Below are 14,099 nucleotides of genomic sequence, written 5' to 3'. Positions count from 1 at the left end.
GGTTAAAAGAGATCACATATAAAAGTCCCATAATAGGCCTTATGATAAAAAAATTTTGAGGTCTTCATCTATGATTGTTGGAGAAGGCTCCTAGAATAGGGGATCAAACAAAGAGACTTTATTTGATGAATCATGTAACACCCCGATATCCGCTACACGCATCAACCGTGTCGGCCAACCGAGCATGTCACCAGCTTAATAGCTGGAATTGCTATGAATACGTACTTAACCCCTAGGTACGTGGTTCGATTCCTGTGGGAGGCAAAAACAATATTTCCTAGGCAGCCGATAAGCGGATCTAGGGCGGAGTATTGATTAATCTGGTGACATGCTCGGTTGGCCGACACGGTTGATGTGTTTAGCGGATATCGGGGGGTTACATTAAAAAAATATTGTTTTTGCCTCACGCAGGAATCGAACCACGTACCTAGGGGTTAAGTACGTATTCATAGCAATTCCTGATACCACTTGACATGCTTGGTAGGCCGGAAGCACCGCGTGGTAAGCGGAAATCTAGGGTGTTAGGAAATCCAGGGTGTTACATTTAAAGGCGCCTTTTTTTAATGTAACACCCCGATATACGCTACACGCATCAACCATGTCGGCCAACCGAGCATGTCACCAGCTTAACCAATACTCTCCCTAGGTCCGCTTACTGGCTGCCCAGGAAATATTGTTTTTGCCTCCCGCAGGAATCGAACCACGTACCTAGGGGTTAAGTACGTATTCATAGCAATTCCTGCTACCACTTGAGCTACTAACTCAATTGGTAGCAGGAATTGCTATGAATACGTACTTAACCCCTAGGTACGTGGTTCGATTCCTGCGGGAGGCAAAAACAATATTTCCTGGGCAGCCAGTAAGCGGACCTAGGGAGAGTATTGGTTAAGCTGGTGACATGCTCGGTTGCCCGACACGGTTGATGCGTGTAGCGGATATCGGGGTGTTACAAATCACCCCCAAGAGACCACGTATAGAGGGGCTAGGCTACGATAGGTCAACCTCGAAGGAAGCTTCTATGCTCCATCGTGTTCCAAATTTCCATTTTCCCTTGTTAACCCTAGGCCTACAACTGTTAGGGAACCTTAACCTCACAATTTAGAAGAGGATTATGCCTATTTTACTAGTAAGGCAAATATGGCTCGCTAGGAGGACATTACGGAATATCTTATGAGATGCGTAATGAATGCTCTTTTTTGTCTTTTGATTCGTAGTAAGGGATACGTTCTACCCGCTAGGAATCTCCAAAAGGAGAAAAAACTACTATGAGAACGTCTTGGTTACGTTCTTCTTAAGAGGACTGATAGGAAAATAGCAAGTGTACTATTTTTGCCTATTGTAGTGATAAAAGGAGTTTTCCTCCGAATGTCGATCTCAAGGACTGCTTGAGGGCATAGAGTTGCAGGATTAAGTCAATTAAACAAAAGATCAATGGTATTGGTTTTGTTGGTAAAATTATGATTAAAAAAATGCAATTTAGAAAGAGCGAGTAAAATAGTTAAACGAGTAACAAATATGAGTAGTATGCTAAGGGAAAGTGAATGATTCTGTATGCAATAATTTCGACTTATCAGTGCAGTAATATAATTCACAACAATTGATTACCGGTTCTCTAGAGCATCTAATCCTAAATCCTTAGTGATAAGATCTTTGATCACACACCATAATTTCTACGTCCATAGTCAATTAAGGTTATGATCAAGCATTCAAATATCGAGAATTTTCCGGTTAAGATAAAATATTTCTAGTCCTAGATAATACTTGTTATCAGATGTTCTTAGTCAGGTCGACAAACAATGGCTTCCCAGCTCAATATTTATAAAAACTCATAATCCGTTTTTCCTACGGTTTAAGCATTAAGAATGATAATAAGAACAAATCAATTTAATAATGAATACAAAATTACTGCGTTAACAAACTCGAATTCATTACATTCAGAATCAGGGTCACCCCCCTTAGCAAAAGGGGGTTTTAGCTACTCATAATTAAAAACAAAGCAATGAAAAGAATTGTTGTCATTACAAAATCTGTAGAGGAATCAATCTTCAATTGTGTATACTCTTGAATGATGTGAAACCCTTGCCAAATTCTGAGTTCTCCAGCGCTCTGAACGTGTCTTTGCAGTCAAAAATCGTCCAACCCGGTAAAATTCGTAGTACTGGTTTATATAGATCTGAGATGGGCAATATTTTGGGCCTCATACGCGTATGATACTCCCTATACACGTATGGGCAGAGCCAATTTTGCACATGATTTCTTCAAAACGTGTATGAGACGCGTATAGGCTAGGGGTCATACGCGTATGACATTTCCATACGCGTATGAGCAGACTTGTTTTTGCCTTGGACTTCTAGAAACGCGTATGGGACTTGTAGCTTATTGAGCCATACGCGTATCATGGGGGCCATACGCGTATGGATTGCCTTGACTTGGATTTTCTTCCTTTCTTGCTTGCCTGTCCCAGCTTTTGTGCTCCTGTTCTTTGACATCCATGCTCATATACCTGAAACCACTAATTATACCCAAAAGAGCGTAAAAAGGAACTAGAAAGAGATTGCTTTAAGCAAAATAGTTTTTTACTGAAAAGAACTTAGATGACTTAAAATCGCGTGTTAAATCAGACAGTTTACCTGAATTCTTACTTTTTAAATGGTGAAATACTAACAAAAATGGTGACTGATCACAACCCCAAACTTAAATTGTTGCTTGTCCTCAAGCAACTTCAAATCAATACCAATCATATCACCCCAAACTTATTTGAAACAAAATTCTTACCACAATACCTGTGAAATCTTTCGCACCTCATTTAGCGATCACCCTTTAATTCTTCCAACTTTATGCCACCATCGCTTAGATACACTTCCATTTTGAAACATCATTCGACCTGTCAGCTTCTTTCACACTCTCACCAGTTCTCTCAGGGGTTCAAGTGTTTACACTCAAATTCATGGTATGTAATACTCACTCAATAATTCGAATGAATCCTAATCCATGTTAACATGCATAATTCACACACTTTTTGAGGTCTTTAAGGATGTAATGGGGCTAGGGTTATGGTGGGATAAAAACAAAATGATGAAGGTTACAAGTTTCAAGTATGTGTCTATGCGTCTCATTACTAAGCACGGTTACTGCTGGGTCTCTTGGAAAAGTCTTCGGGTAGTTCCATGCACTTATGATTACTTTTTCATTGTAAGCTCACATTTATTCTTTCTTTTTTCTTCTTTTCTTTTTTTTTTCTTTTTTTAAACATCACTGCATAGCTACCCCAAACTTAAATGTTGCTATTCCAACAGCAACCCCAAACTTAATTTGAAGTCTATTGAGAAACCATTATAACAAGCATACTCGAAACAGGGTTGATGACCACTTGATAAGGGTTGACAAGAAAGAAGAAATAACAAAAATATATTTTTTTTCGGCTCGAGATTGGTTAACAAGGGAAATAATGATCGGGTGAGAGAAAAAGGCTCTACGGTGAATTAAAAAAAAACTTGCCTCAGTGTGTGTAATTATGTAGTATACAAGAGAAAAGGACGCACACAAACTCTGAATAGTAAAATCATACCTGAATATTTTTATGGAAAGAAATACTGAACAATAGGCATTATCTGATCTCACCAAGGTAGGTTAAATTTGACAGGTCTCCTGATATTTCTCCATTTTGTGAATGTTCGCACGTGTTCACAAAGTTGGTTTCCTCAAGGGGTGACATTGACTGCAGGGCGTCCGATCTTCAGTCACAGGTATCCATGTGTGACGTAACATAATTGGATGATTTACCAGATGTGGGGTCGAGAATTACTGTCACTCAGATAGTTAGCACCACCATCTCTATAAACAAGAAATTCATACTGAATGATAAAACAACGGATTCATTAATAAGTTATGCCCAAAGGGCGATTACAGAGAAATGAAACTAAAATAAAACAAAAACAACCAAAACAAAAGAAATGAAACAAAGAACATCATAACAGAAGATAACTATAAGAAAATAAAACAGAAAAACTAACAAACGAACTAGAAGATAACAAAGATCTCTACGCGTCAGTTCTTCCATCCCTGTCTTGCATATCCGCATCAAAACTGATGTGATCATCGATATCAAAAGGCGCAGGGAATCCCGGAATGCGAACGATCCCGAAAGAGGAATCATCTAAAATGCCAGAGTAACGATCACGGAAGCGCTGAGCATCATTCCACAAATCAGTCTGGTTACACATGTAGCGTGTTGGAATACCCATCTGCAGGCACTGGTCTTGCCACATACACCATCCTGACATCATAAACCGATACAACCGAGAGTTTTCATCCATCATATCTGTAGCAAAAGATGATGGAACAGACGCAGAAGCAGCTGGAGCAGTAGTACTCTCTGGTGCGGAGGTGGTGTTCTCAGGTATCGTTGTGCCACTCGGTCCTGAACCATCAGCTCTAGGTTTTTCAGTTTGAATGTTGTGAGGTGCAACGAAGGACAACCAACTCGACCCTAATGATTTAGCTGGTCTGACCACTGGTCCATCAAGATCAGGAACGCCTGCTTTCCTGCACAGCAAATAAATCACAGAAGCGTGACCGAGCGCTTTCTTGGAAGAAGATTGCGCTATGTCGTCAATATTCGAAGAGATAATCTGCCCAATGTTCACAGGACGGTGGGTCAGAAAGAAATATAGCAACATTGCTATTTCCGCAATTAAATCAGAGCCACTTTGATTTGTGCTCAGAGTGTGATGGACAAAGAAAGCCCAAGCTTTTGGAATTGGGGCCAAATCCACAACCATCATCTTTGAAGGCGAGGCTCTTGTAGTAGGGTGCCAGTCCTTTCCTTCTTGAAGCAACAAATTTTTCATCTCTTCAAATGGCCAGAATCTTCTCATGGTCATTTTCATCTCTTGATAGTGGCAATGTTCATCGAGAGGTTTTGATTTCAAGATCCGATTAATCTTATCATCACTGAAGTTGACTCTTTTACCCCGAACGCGAGATTCCAACACTGGATTGTCCTCTGAGCCCGTCCTGAAGGCGTTGGCATACAATTCTTGGACCAAAACTCTGCTAACAGGTTTAATCCGCTCATTCAAATATGTTAACTTTTGTTCCAGAAGAACAGTTTGGACTTTAGGTAGTTCCTCGGGTGTTAACGTCCATGATCTTTCTTCAATAATGTTTCTGGTGGCTAAACTCTCAAACTTTGCATAGTGTGCAGCAGATCTGAATCTGTTTCGATCATATGGGGCCATGGTTGAGAAGGAAGAAGAATAGAACCTGAAAACTTAGGCACAGACACACAAAAATCCACAATTCTGCAGATAAAATGAGAGCAATACGAGAACTGTGCGTATGCAAAAACAGAATAATGAACAGGAAATGGAAGAAAAAAATTATATAGTAGGCCCAGAAACTGATACGCGTATCATACGCAAAAATGGACGAGGCATACGCGTATCATACGCTTCATACGCGTATGGGCAGAGTGATTTTTGTGTGTAAAAAACTTGGATCTCGTATCAAACGTACTCATACGCGTATGGTGAATTTCATACGCAACTTCCAATGGTCACAAATTCAAAAACGCGTATCTAGATCTCGTATGTAGGTTCATACGCGTATGCCTTCGTATCATACCTCCCATACGCGTATGATACGCGTATGGATAGCAAAAAATTTCAACTTTTTTTTTGTTGTGAAAATTAAAGACATATGCGGTAAAAAAAATCGTACCTTCCTTGGGTTGCCTCCCAAGCAGCGCTTCGTTTAACGTCGCATGGATCGACGGTCTCCACATCAAGATGTGAGACGAAGATAGTGAATCAGACCTACCTCTTGACTTTGATGGTAAGGTTTTAACCTCTGTCTGTTGACTTTGAAAATGTCCCCATTACTTGGGTTTTTAACCTCCACCGCTCCATGAGGGAATACTTTAGTGACCACGAACGGTCCAGACCACCTCGACTTTAACTTCCCAGGGAATAGCTTCAACCTGGAGTTAAACAATAAAACAAACTGCCCTTCCAAAAATTCTTTCTTCTCGATCCTCTGATCATGCCACTTTTTTGTTTTTTCTTTATATATTTTGGCATTCTCATAAGCATAGTTCCTAAATTCTTCTAACTCATAGAGTTGGAGAATTCGGGAACCATCAGCTTTTTTGGAACCGAGATTTAAGAATTTGGTGGCCCAAAATGCCTTGTGCTCGAGTTCGAGCGGCAAATGACAAGCTTTACCATAAACAAGCTGATACGGAGACATACCTATAGGTGTTTTGAATGCTGTCCTGTAAGCCCAGAGCGCGTCATCCAATTTCACAACCCCGTCTTTCTTAGAAGCATTAACGGTCTTTTCCAATATCTGCTTGATCTGCCTGTTGGACACTTCTACCTGTCCACTCGTCTAAGGGTGATACGGTGTTGCAATCTTGTGCTTCACATTGTACTTTTTTAACAAATTCTCCATAAGCTTATTCAGAAAGTGAGTGCCTTCATCACTAATCAAAGCTCTTGGTACCCCAAACCGGGAAAAGATATTGTGTCTGAGAAAACTCACAACTACTTTAGCATCATTTGTGGCTAATGCTACAGCTTCTACCCACTTGGACACATAATCGACCGCCACCAAAATATAATTCTTTCCGAATGATGGTGGAAACGGTCCCATAAAATCAATACCCCACACATCAAACAGTTCTACCTCTAACATGGAATTCTGTGGCATCTGGTTTCTCCTTGTGATGTTACCTGTTCTTTGGCATCTATCACATTCTCGGACCAAGTAATGGGCATCCTTGAATAACGTAGGCCAATAGAACCCGGATTGGAGGACTTTTGCTGCTGTTCTATCTCCACTAAAGTGTCCTCCATACTCGGAATTGTGACAAGCCTTCAGTATATCTCTCTGCTCTTCTTCGGTAACACATCTTCTGATTAGGCCATCCACTCCCCTTTTGTATAGGAATGGGTCATCCCACAAATAAAACCTGCAATCATAAAGAAACTTTTTCTTTTGGTTAGCACTAAAATCATCAGGTATAACTCCACCTACCAAGTAATTTGCATAGTCAGCAAACCATGGGGTTCCAGTCACAGCTAGGATTCTCTCATCAACAAATGTGTCTTGGATTGGATGTTCCTCTTCAGTTTCGTTAATCGGGGTCATGCGAGATAAGTGATCTGCAACTGTATTCTCACACCCCTTTTTATCTTTGATTTCAAGATCAAATTCCTGAAGGAGAAGTATCCACCTCAAAAGTCTAGGCTTGGATTCCTGCTTAGCAAACAAATTTTTTAAAGCAGCATGATCAGTATAAACAATAACTTTAGACCCAAGCAAGTAAGACCTGAATTTGTCAAAAGCATAAACCACGGCCAACAACTCCTTTTCGGTAGTTGCATAGTTCATTTGGGCCGGATTAAGGACATGACTAGCATAATATATCACATGTAATAGTTTGTCCCTTCTTTGTCCCAAAACAGCCCCCACAGCAATGTCACTTGCATCAGACATTATTTCAAAAGGTAATGACCAATCGGGGGCTATTACAACAGGTGCAGTAGTCAACTTACTTTTTAAAGTCTCAAAAGCTGCTAAACAATTACTATCAAAATTAAAGGGCTTGTCTTTGACAAGCAAATTAGTTAATGGTTTGGCCACTTTTGAGAAGTCTCTGATAAACCTACGATAGAAGCCTGCATGTCCTAAAAAACTCCTTATCCCCTTTTCATTCACGGGGGGTGGAAGATTAGCTATCACCTCCACTTTGGCTTTGTCCACTTCAATTCCTTTATGGGAAATCTTGTGGTCAAGCACGATACCTTCCTGCACCATAAAATGGCATTTCTCCCAATTGAGAATAAGGTTAGTTTCCTGACATCTTTTCAAAACAAGAGATAAGTTAGCTAAGCAAATATCAAAAGAAGAACCAAAAACAGAAAAATCATCCATAAACACCTCCATATGCTTTTCAAGCATGTCGGCGAATATAGATGTCATACATCTCTGAAAAGTGGCCGGGGCATTGCATAACCCAAATGGCATCCGTCTGTAAGCAAAAATACCATAAGGGCATGTGAATGCAGTCTTCTTCTGATCTTCTGGGGCTACAGCAATCTGATTGTACCCCGAATAACCATCCAGAAAACAGTAATACTCATAACCTGCAAGTCTCTCTAACATCTGATCAATAAAAGGAAGAGGAAAATGATCCTTCCTTGTTGCAGTGTTGAGTCTTCTGTAATCAATGCATACTCGCCACCCTGTTACTGTGCGAGTTGGAATCAGCTCATTTTTTTCATTCATGACCACTGTGGTTCCCCCTTTCTTTGGTACCACATGCACTGGACTCACCCAAGAACTATCTGAAATAGGATAAATTAATCCTGCCTCCAACAACTTTACAACTTCTTTCCTCACCACTTCTTTCATTGCTGGATTTAACCTCCTTTGAGGTTGTACTACTGGTTTTTGATTATCCTCCATCAGAATTTTATGCATGCATACCGTGGGGCTAATTCCTTTTATATCCTCAATAGTCGAACCAATAGCACTCCTGTGCCTCTTAAGTACCTGTATCAACTTTTCTTCATCTTTTTCATTTAACTCAGAGTTGATAATTGCAGGACATTTTTCTCCAGATTCCAGAAAGACATATTTAAGATTAACAGGTAGTTGTTTTAACTCAAAACTTGTACCTATTTTGTTGCCCTTCTCAATCTCTGTTTCTGGTGAACCTCTTAAATCCTCCGACCGGTGTGGTTTGGATTTCAACCAAGGTGGTTGTGCATCTAGCAGAGCAAGAATTTATTTTTCCTTCTCATTACCATTTTCCTCAATCTCCCCAGTTGACAAACACATAACTCTTTCCAATGGTGATTCTGGAAAACTACTCTGAATGTTGTCGGCTACTATCTGATTAATCACTTCCACTGAGTGATTTGTACCTATATCCTCTTTGTGCTTCATAGTGTTTCTCACATTAATTTTCAGCTCCTCATCATAAACCTTAAGAGTCATGGTACCATTCTCAATGTCTATCATACATCTACCTGTCTCTAAAAATGGTCTACCTAGAATCAGAGGTATCTCCTCATCCTCTGGCATTTCCAGAATTACAAAATTGACAGGAAAAACAAATTTATCAACTTTAACCAGAACATCTTCAACAATCCCAAATGGTTTCTTCACTGAGTGATCAGCAAATTGAAGTGTCATTCTGGTGTCTTGAACTCTTCCAATCCCGAGTTTCCTATAGATGGACAAAGGCATAAGGCTCACACTAGCCCCCAAATCAATCAGAGCCCTTTTAAAGGACCTATCTCCAATGGTGCACGAAATAGTAACCGAGCCTCTATCTGGCTTTTTCACTGGAATCTTCATACCCTGCAAAAAAGCACTACAAGTTTCAGTTAGTATAACAGAGACAATGTCAGTGGTGCGCTTCTTGGATATAATTTCCTTCATGAATTTAGCATAAATAGGCATCTGCTCGAGTGCCTCAGAGAATGGGATGTTGATTTCCAACTTCCTGAACATTTCTACAAACTTCTGAAAGTTTTTCTCGTCCTGCTTCTGCTTCTTGTTCCTTTGTGGAAATGGGAGCTTTATTATAGGCTTTGGCTCAGTGGGCTTTTCCTTCACAACTGGCTTCAATACTACTTCTTCTACAGGTGGTGTTTTGTTTTCTAAGATTTCAAGATCCATTTCAAGCAGTGTATCTTCTTCCTCAACTCTCTTTTCAGATACTTCGGTCGCTTTTCCACTTCTTGTAGTTACTGCACTCACATTATTATGCTCTCTTAGTTATTGCCCAAGTTGAAGTTCAAGATTTTTGATAGAAGCATTAGTGTTCCTTTGGTTACTCCTTGTCTCTTCCTGAAATTTGACATTTTGCACTGCCATTTTTTCAATGGCAATCTCCCAATCTGCTTTCTTCGGTCCTTGTTGCTGATAGGATTGCTGAGGTGGCTGATATTGTTGCTGGTAAGGTGGTTGTTGCTGAGGCATATACTGTTGCTGTTGAGGAACTTGCTTTGGGACATTACCCTGTTGATCCTTCCACGAAAAATTTGGATGATTCTTCCACCCTGGATTATACGTATTGGAGTAGGGGTTATTCTGCCTCAAGAACTTTATAGCCTCCACTTGTTCCGCAGTAGCAACACAATGAATGGAAAAGTGTGGTCCACCACATATTTCACAGACCATCGCTTGAGCAGGTTGAACTTGAGCTACCGTATGAGTACCTATATTCATACCTTTCAATCTTCTCTCCACTTCAGCTTTAATTTGATCTTCCATGTTCACAACCTGATTTTCCAGTTTTAAATCAATTTTTCCTTCAGGTTGACTCACAGTATGATCATATAGCTCTAAATGCTCATTTGCAGCAATAGCCTCAATAATCTTCTTAATACCAGTGGCTGTTGAGAAATTAGTTGAGCCATCGGCAGCTGTATCAATAAGTTGCTTTGTCTTCAATTTCAACCCATTCACAAAGTTTTGCATTTGTTTAGTTGCGTTCAGATTATGAGTTAGACATGCAACTAAACACCTCTTAAACCTTTTGTACGCATCTCCAAGTGACTCTCCATCCTTCTGTTTAAAATTCAAAATGTCATACCTCTTACGGATATACACAGAAGCTGGAAAATACTCATTCAGAAATGCTGTTTCCATTTGTTGCCAAGTAGTAATACTTCCTGCAGGTAGGGAATAAAACCATTCTTCGGCGTCTTCAGATAAGGTGAATGGAAACATGACCAACCGTTTTTCCTCTTCTGAGTGTCCCTCAATTTTTAATGATGTGGTCATCGTCAGGAATTTTTGTAGGTGCTTGTTGGCATCTTCATTGACTTTTCCTGAAAAAGGTTTACTTTCCAGCTGACGAATGGTTGACGGGTGCAACTGGAAGTGAGCAACATTTACCGGTTGATTGACTATTGTCAATCTCACTGCTGGATTATTTTCTCTGCCATAATCACCCAAAAGTCTTTCCGGAGGAGGTAAGTCAGCCATGATATGAACTTCTGGATGTGAACCCGTGTCTGACTCAGAATCTGAATGTTCGGAGTGAACTATGATTTCTTCCTCTCTTTCTGATTCTGCCAGTCTTTCTCGTTTAGCCTGTCAGAGCCTAGCACGCAAAGATCTTTCGGGTTCTGCGTCAAAATGAAAATCAGCTGAGGCCTTACCTCGCATAAACAGATTAGACAGATGTTAGTATGATAAAAGTACAAAAGTAACTATAATAATAAAATTTTAGTCGCAGAGCAACAAAATTTTAATTGAAATAATTCTGTTAACTCTATTATCTCTGGCAGTCCTCGGCAACGGTGCCATAAACTTGATAGGAAAATAGCAAGTGTACTATTTTTGCCTATTGTAGTGATAAAAGGAGTTTTCCTCTGAATGTTTATCTCAAGGACTGCTTGAGGGCATAGAGTTGCAAGATTAAGTCAATTAAACAAAAGATTAATGGTATTGGTTTTGTTGGTAAAATTATGATTAAAAAAATGCAATTTAGAAAGAGCGAATAAAATAGTTAAACGAGTAACAGATATGAGTAGTATGCTAAGGGAAAGTTGTTAGAACAAGATTTGTTCTTATCAATTATCTTAGTTTTGATGATAACAATAATATGAATTTTGCTTAAGATAATATGGTACTCTAATCCAATGCAATTTCCCTTTCAGGAAATATATATAAAGAGTACGCATAATTCAGCGCTCAGAAGATGTGTCTCAAATGGTTCAGCATGCAACATCAGAACATGGTCTGGCAAGACATCAGAAGATGGTCGAAGCAGAATCAGAACATGGGTCTATGGAAGCATCAGAAGAACATGAGATCAGAAGCACTGAAGATCAGAAGATGGTATCACGCTCAGAAGCACTTCAAGGTCAGAAGATCAGAAGATGCTGTGCACCAAGCTGTTTGACTCTGATGATATTCAAACGTCATATTCACAAACATCAGATCAGAAGGAAGTACACGTGGCAGACTACGCTGACTGACAAAAGGAACGTTAAAGCTACTAAAGGCTACGTCAGTAGACACAGCGTGAACAAGGCTCGAGGTAGTTGACAAAAGCGTATAACATTAAATGCAAAGCTGTACGGAACACGCAAAGCATTAAATGCATTCAACGGTCATCTTCTCAACGCCTATAAATATGAAGTTCTGATGAGAAGCAAGGTTAACGATTTCGCACCAATACAATTCAAATTAACTTGCTGAAACGCTGTTCAAATCTAAACTCAGAATCTTCATCTTCATCAAAGCTCACTACATTGCTGTTGTAATATCTTAGTGAGATTAAGCTTAAATTGTAAGAGAAATATCACAGTTGTGATTATCGCTTTTAAGAAGCATTTGTAAACTCTTGAATTGATTACATTAAGTTGTAAGGAACTAGAGTGATCAGTTGATCAGTATACTCTAGGAAGTCTTAGCAGTTAGCTGAGCAGGAAGTCTTGGCAGTTAGCTGAGCAGGAAGTCTTGGCAGTTGGCTGAGCAGAAAGTCTTAGGAGTGAACTAAGCCTAGAGTGATCGTGTTGATCAGTAGACTCTAGAAAAGTCTTAGGAGTGAACTAAGCAGTTGTTCCTGGAGTGATCAGGTTGTGATCAGAAGACTCTGGAAGACTTAGTTACGGCTAAGTGGAAAACCATTGTAATCCGTGCGATTAGTGGATTAAATCCTCAGTTGAGGTAAATCATCTCTGCGGGGGTGGACTGGAGTAGCTTCGTTAACAGTGAACCAGGATAAAAATAATTGTGCATTTAATTTTTATCGCTCAAGATTTTTAAGTCACACTTATTCAATCCCCCCCTTTCTAAGTGTTTTTCTATCCTTCAATTGGCATCAGAGCGCCGGTTCTAAGGTGCAAGCACTTAACCGTGTTTAGAAAAGATTCAGGAAGAGAAAAACGCTTCATTTAAAAGATGGTTGATGAAAGTGAAAGGACTATACCTACACCTGCATCTACATCTGGCTCTGCTGAGCAATACAACGGTAACAATGGTTATACTAGACCGCCGGTATTTGATGGTGAAAACTTTGAATACTGGAAAGATAAACTGGAGAGTTACTTTCTGGGTCTAGATGGTGATCTATGGGATCTTCTGATGGATGGTTACAAACATCCAGTAAATGCCAGAGGCGTGAAGCTGTCAAGGCAAGAAATGAATGATGACCAAAAGAAGCTTTTCAGAAATCATCATAAATGTAGAACTGTTTTGCTGAATGCTATCTCTCATGCTGAGTATGAGAAGATATCTAACAGGGAAACGGCCTATGACATATATGAGTCCTTGAAAATGACTCATGAAGGAAATGCTCAAGTCAAGGAGACAAAAGCTCTTGCATTAATCCAGAAGTATGAAGCCTTCAAGATGGAGGATGATGAAGACATTGAAAAGATGTTTTCGAGATTTCAAACTCTGACTGCTGGATTGAGAGTTCTTGACAAAGGATACACCAAGGCTGATCATGTAAAGAAGATCATCAGAAGCTTACCCAGAAGATGGGGTCCGATGGTGACTGCATTCAAGATTGCGAAGAATCTGAATGAAGTTTCTCTGGAAGAGCTTATCAGTGCCTTGAGAAGCCATGAGATTGAGCTGGACGCAAATGAGCCTCAAAAGAAAGGTAAGTCTATTGCATTAAAATCAAATATCAAGAAATGCACTAACGCTTTTCAGGCTAGAGAAGAAGATCCTGAAGAATCAGAATCTGAAGAAGAAGATGAACTGTCCATGATTTCCAGAAGGCTAAATCAACTCTGGAAGACCAAGCAAAGGAAGTTCAGAGGCTTCAGAAGTTCAAGGAAATTTGAACGTGGAGAATCTTCTGATGAAAGAAGATTTGACAAGAAGAAGGTCATGTGCTATGAATGCAATGAGCCTGGACACTACAAGAATGAATGTCCAAATCTTCAGAAGGAAAGTCCCAAGAAAAAGTTTCATAAGAAGAAAGGTCTTATGGCAACCTGGGATGAGTCAGAAGATGATTCAGAAGATGAGCAGGCCAACTGTGCGCTGATGGCGACAGAAGATGACGGATCAGAATCTACATCAGAATCAGATTCGGAAGAGGTATTTTCTGAACT

General features: G+C 39.8%; 1 protein-coding gene across 1 annotated transcript; it reads right to left on the bottom strand.

Moving 5' to 3' along the window:
• Positions 1–5,784: 5,784 nt before the first annotated feature.
• On the bottom strand, positions 5,785–6,249 carry LOC131659531 (uncharacterized). The gene has a single exon (XM_058928709.1). It carries the CDS (start codon positions 6,247–6,249, stop codon positions 5,785–5,787), a length of 465 nt encoding a protein of 154 aa, XP_058784692.1.
• Positions 6,250–14,099: the final 7,850 nt, after the last annotated feature.

The sequence above is a fragment of the Vicia villosa genome, linkage group LG3 (genome assembly GCF_029867415.1).
Source record: "Vicia villosa cultivar HV-30 ecotype Madison, WI linkage group LG3, Vvil1.0, whole genome shotgun sequence".
Lineage (NCBI taxonomy): Eukaryota > Viridiplantae > Streptophyta > Magnoliopsida > Fabales > Fabaceae > Vicia > Vicia villosa.
Note: the sequence above shows the minus strand (reverse complement) of the source record. Positions and strands in the feature narration are given on the sequence as shown.

Excerpts from the sequence above, each read along its gene's own strand:
- LOC131659531 (XM_058928709.1), bottom strand. The coding sequence starts at position 6,249 with ATGTCTCCGTATCAGCTTGTTTATGGTAAAGCTTGTCATTTGCCGCTC.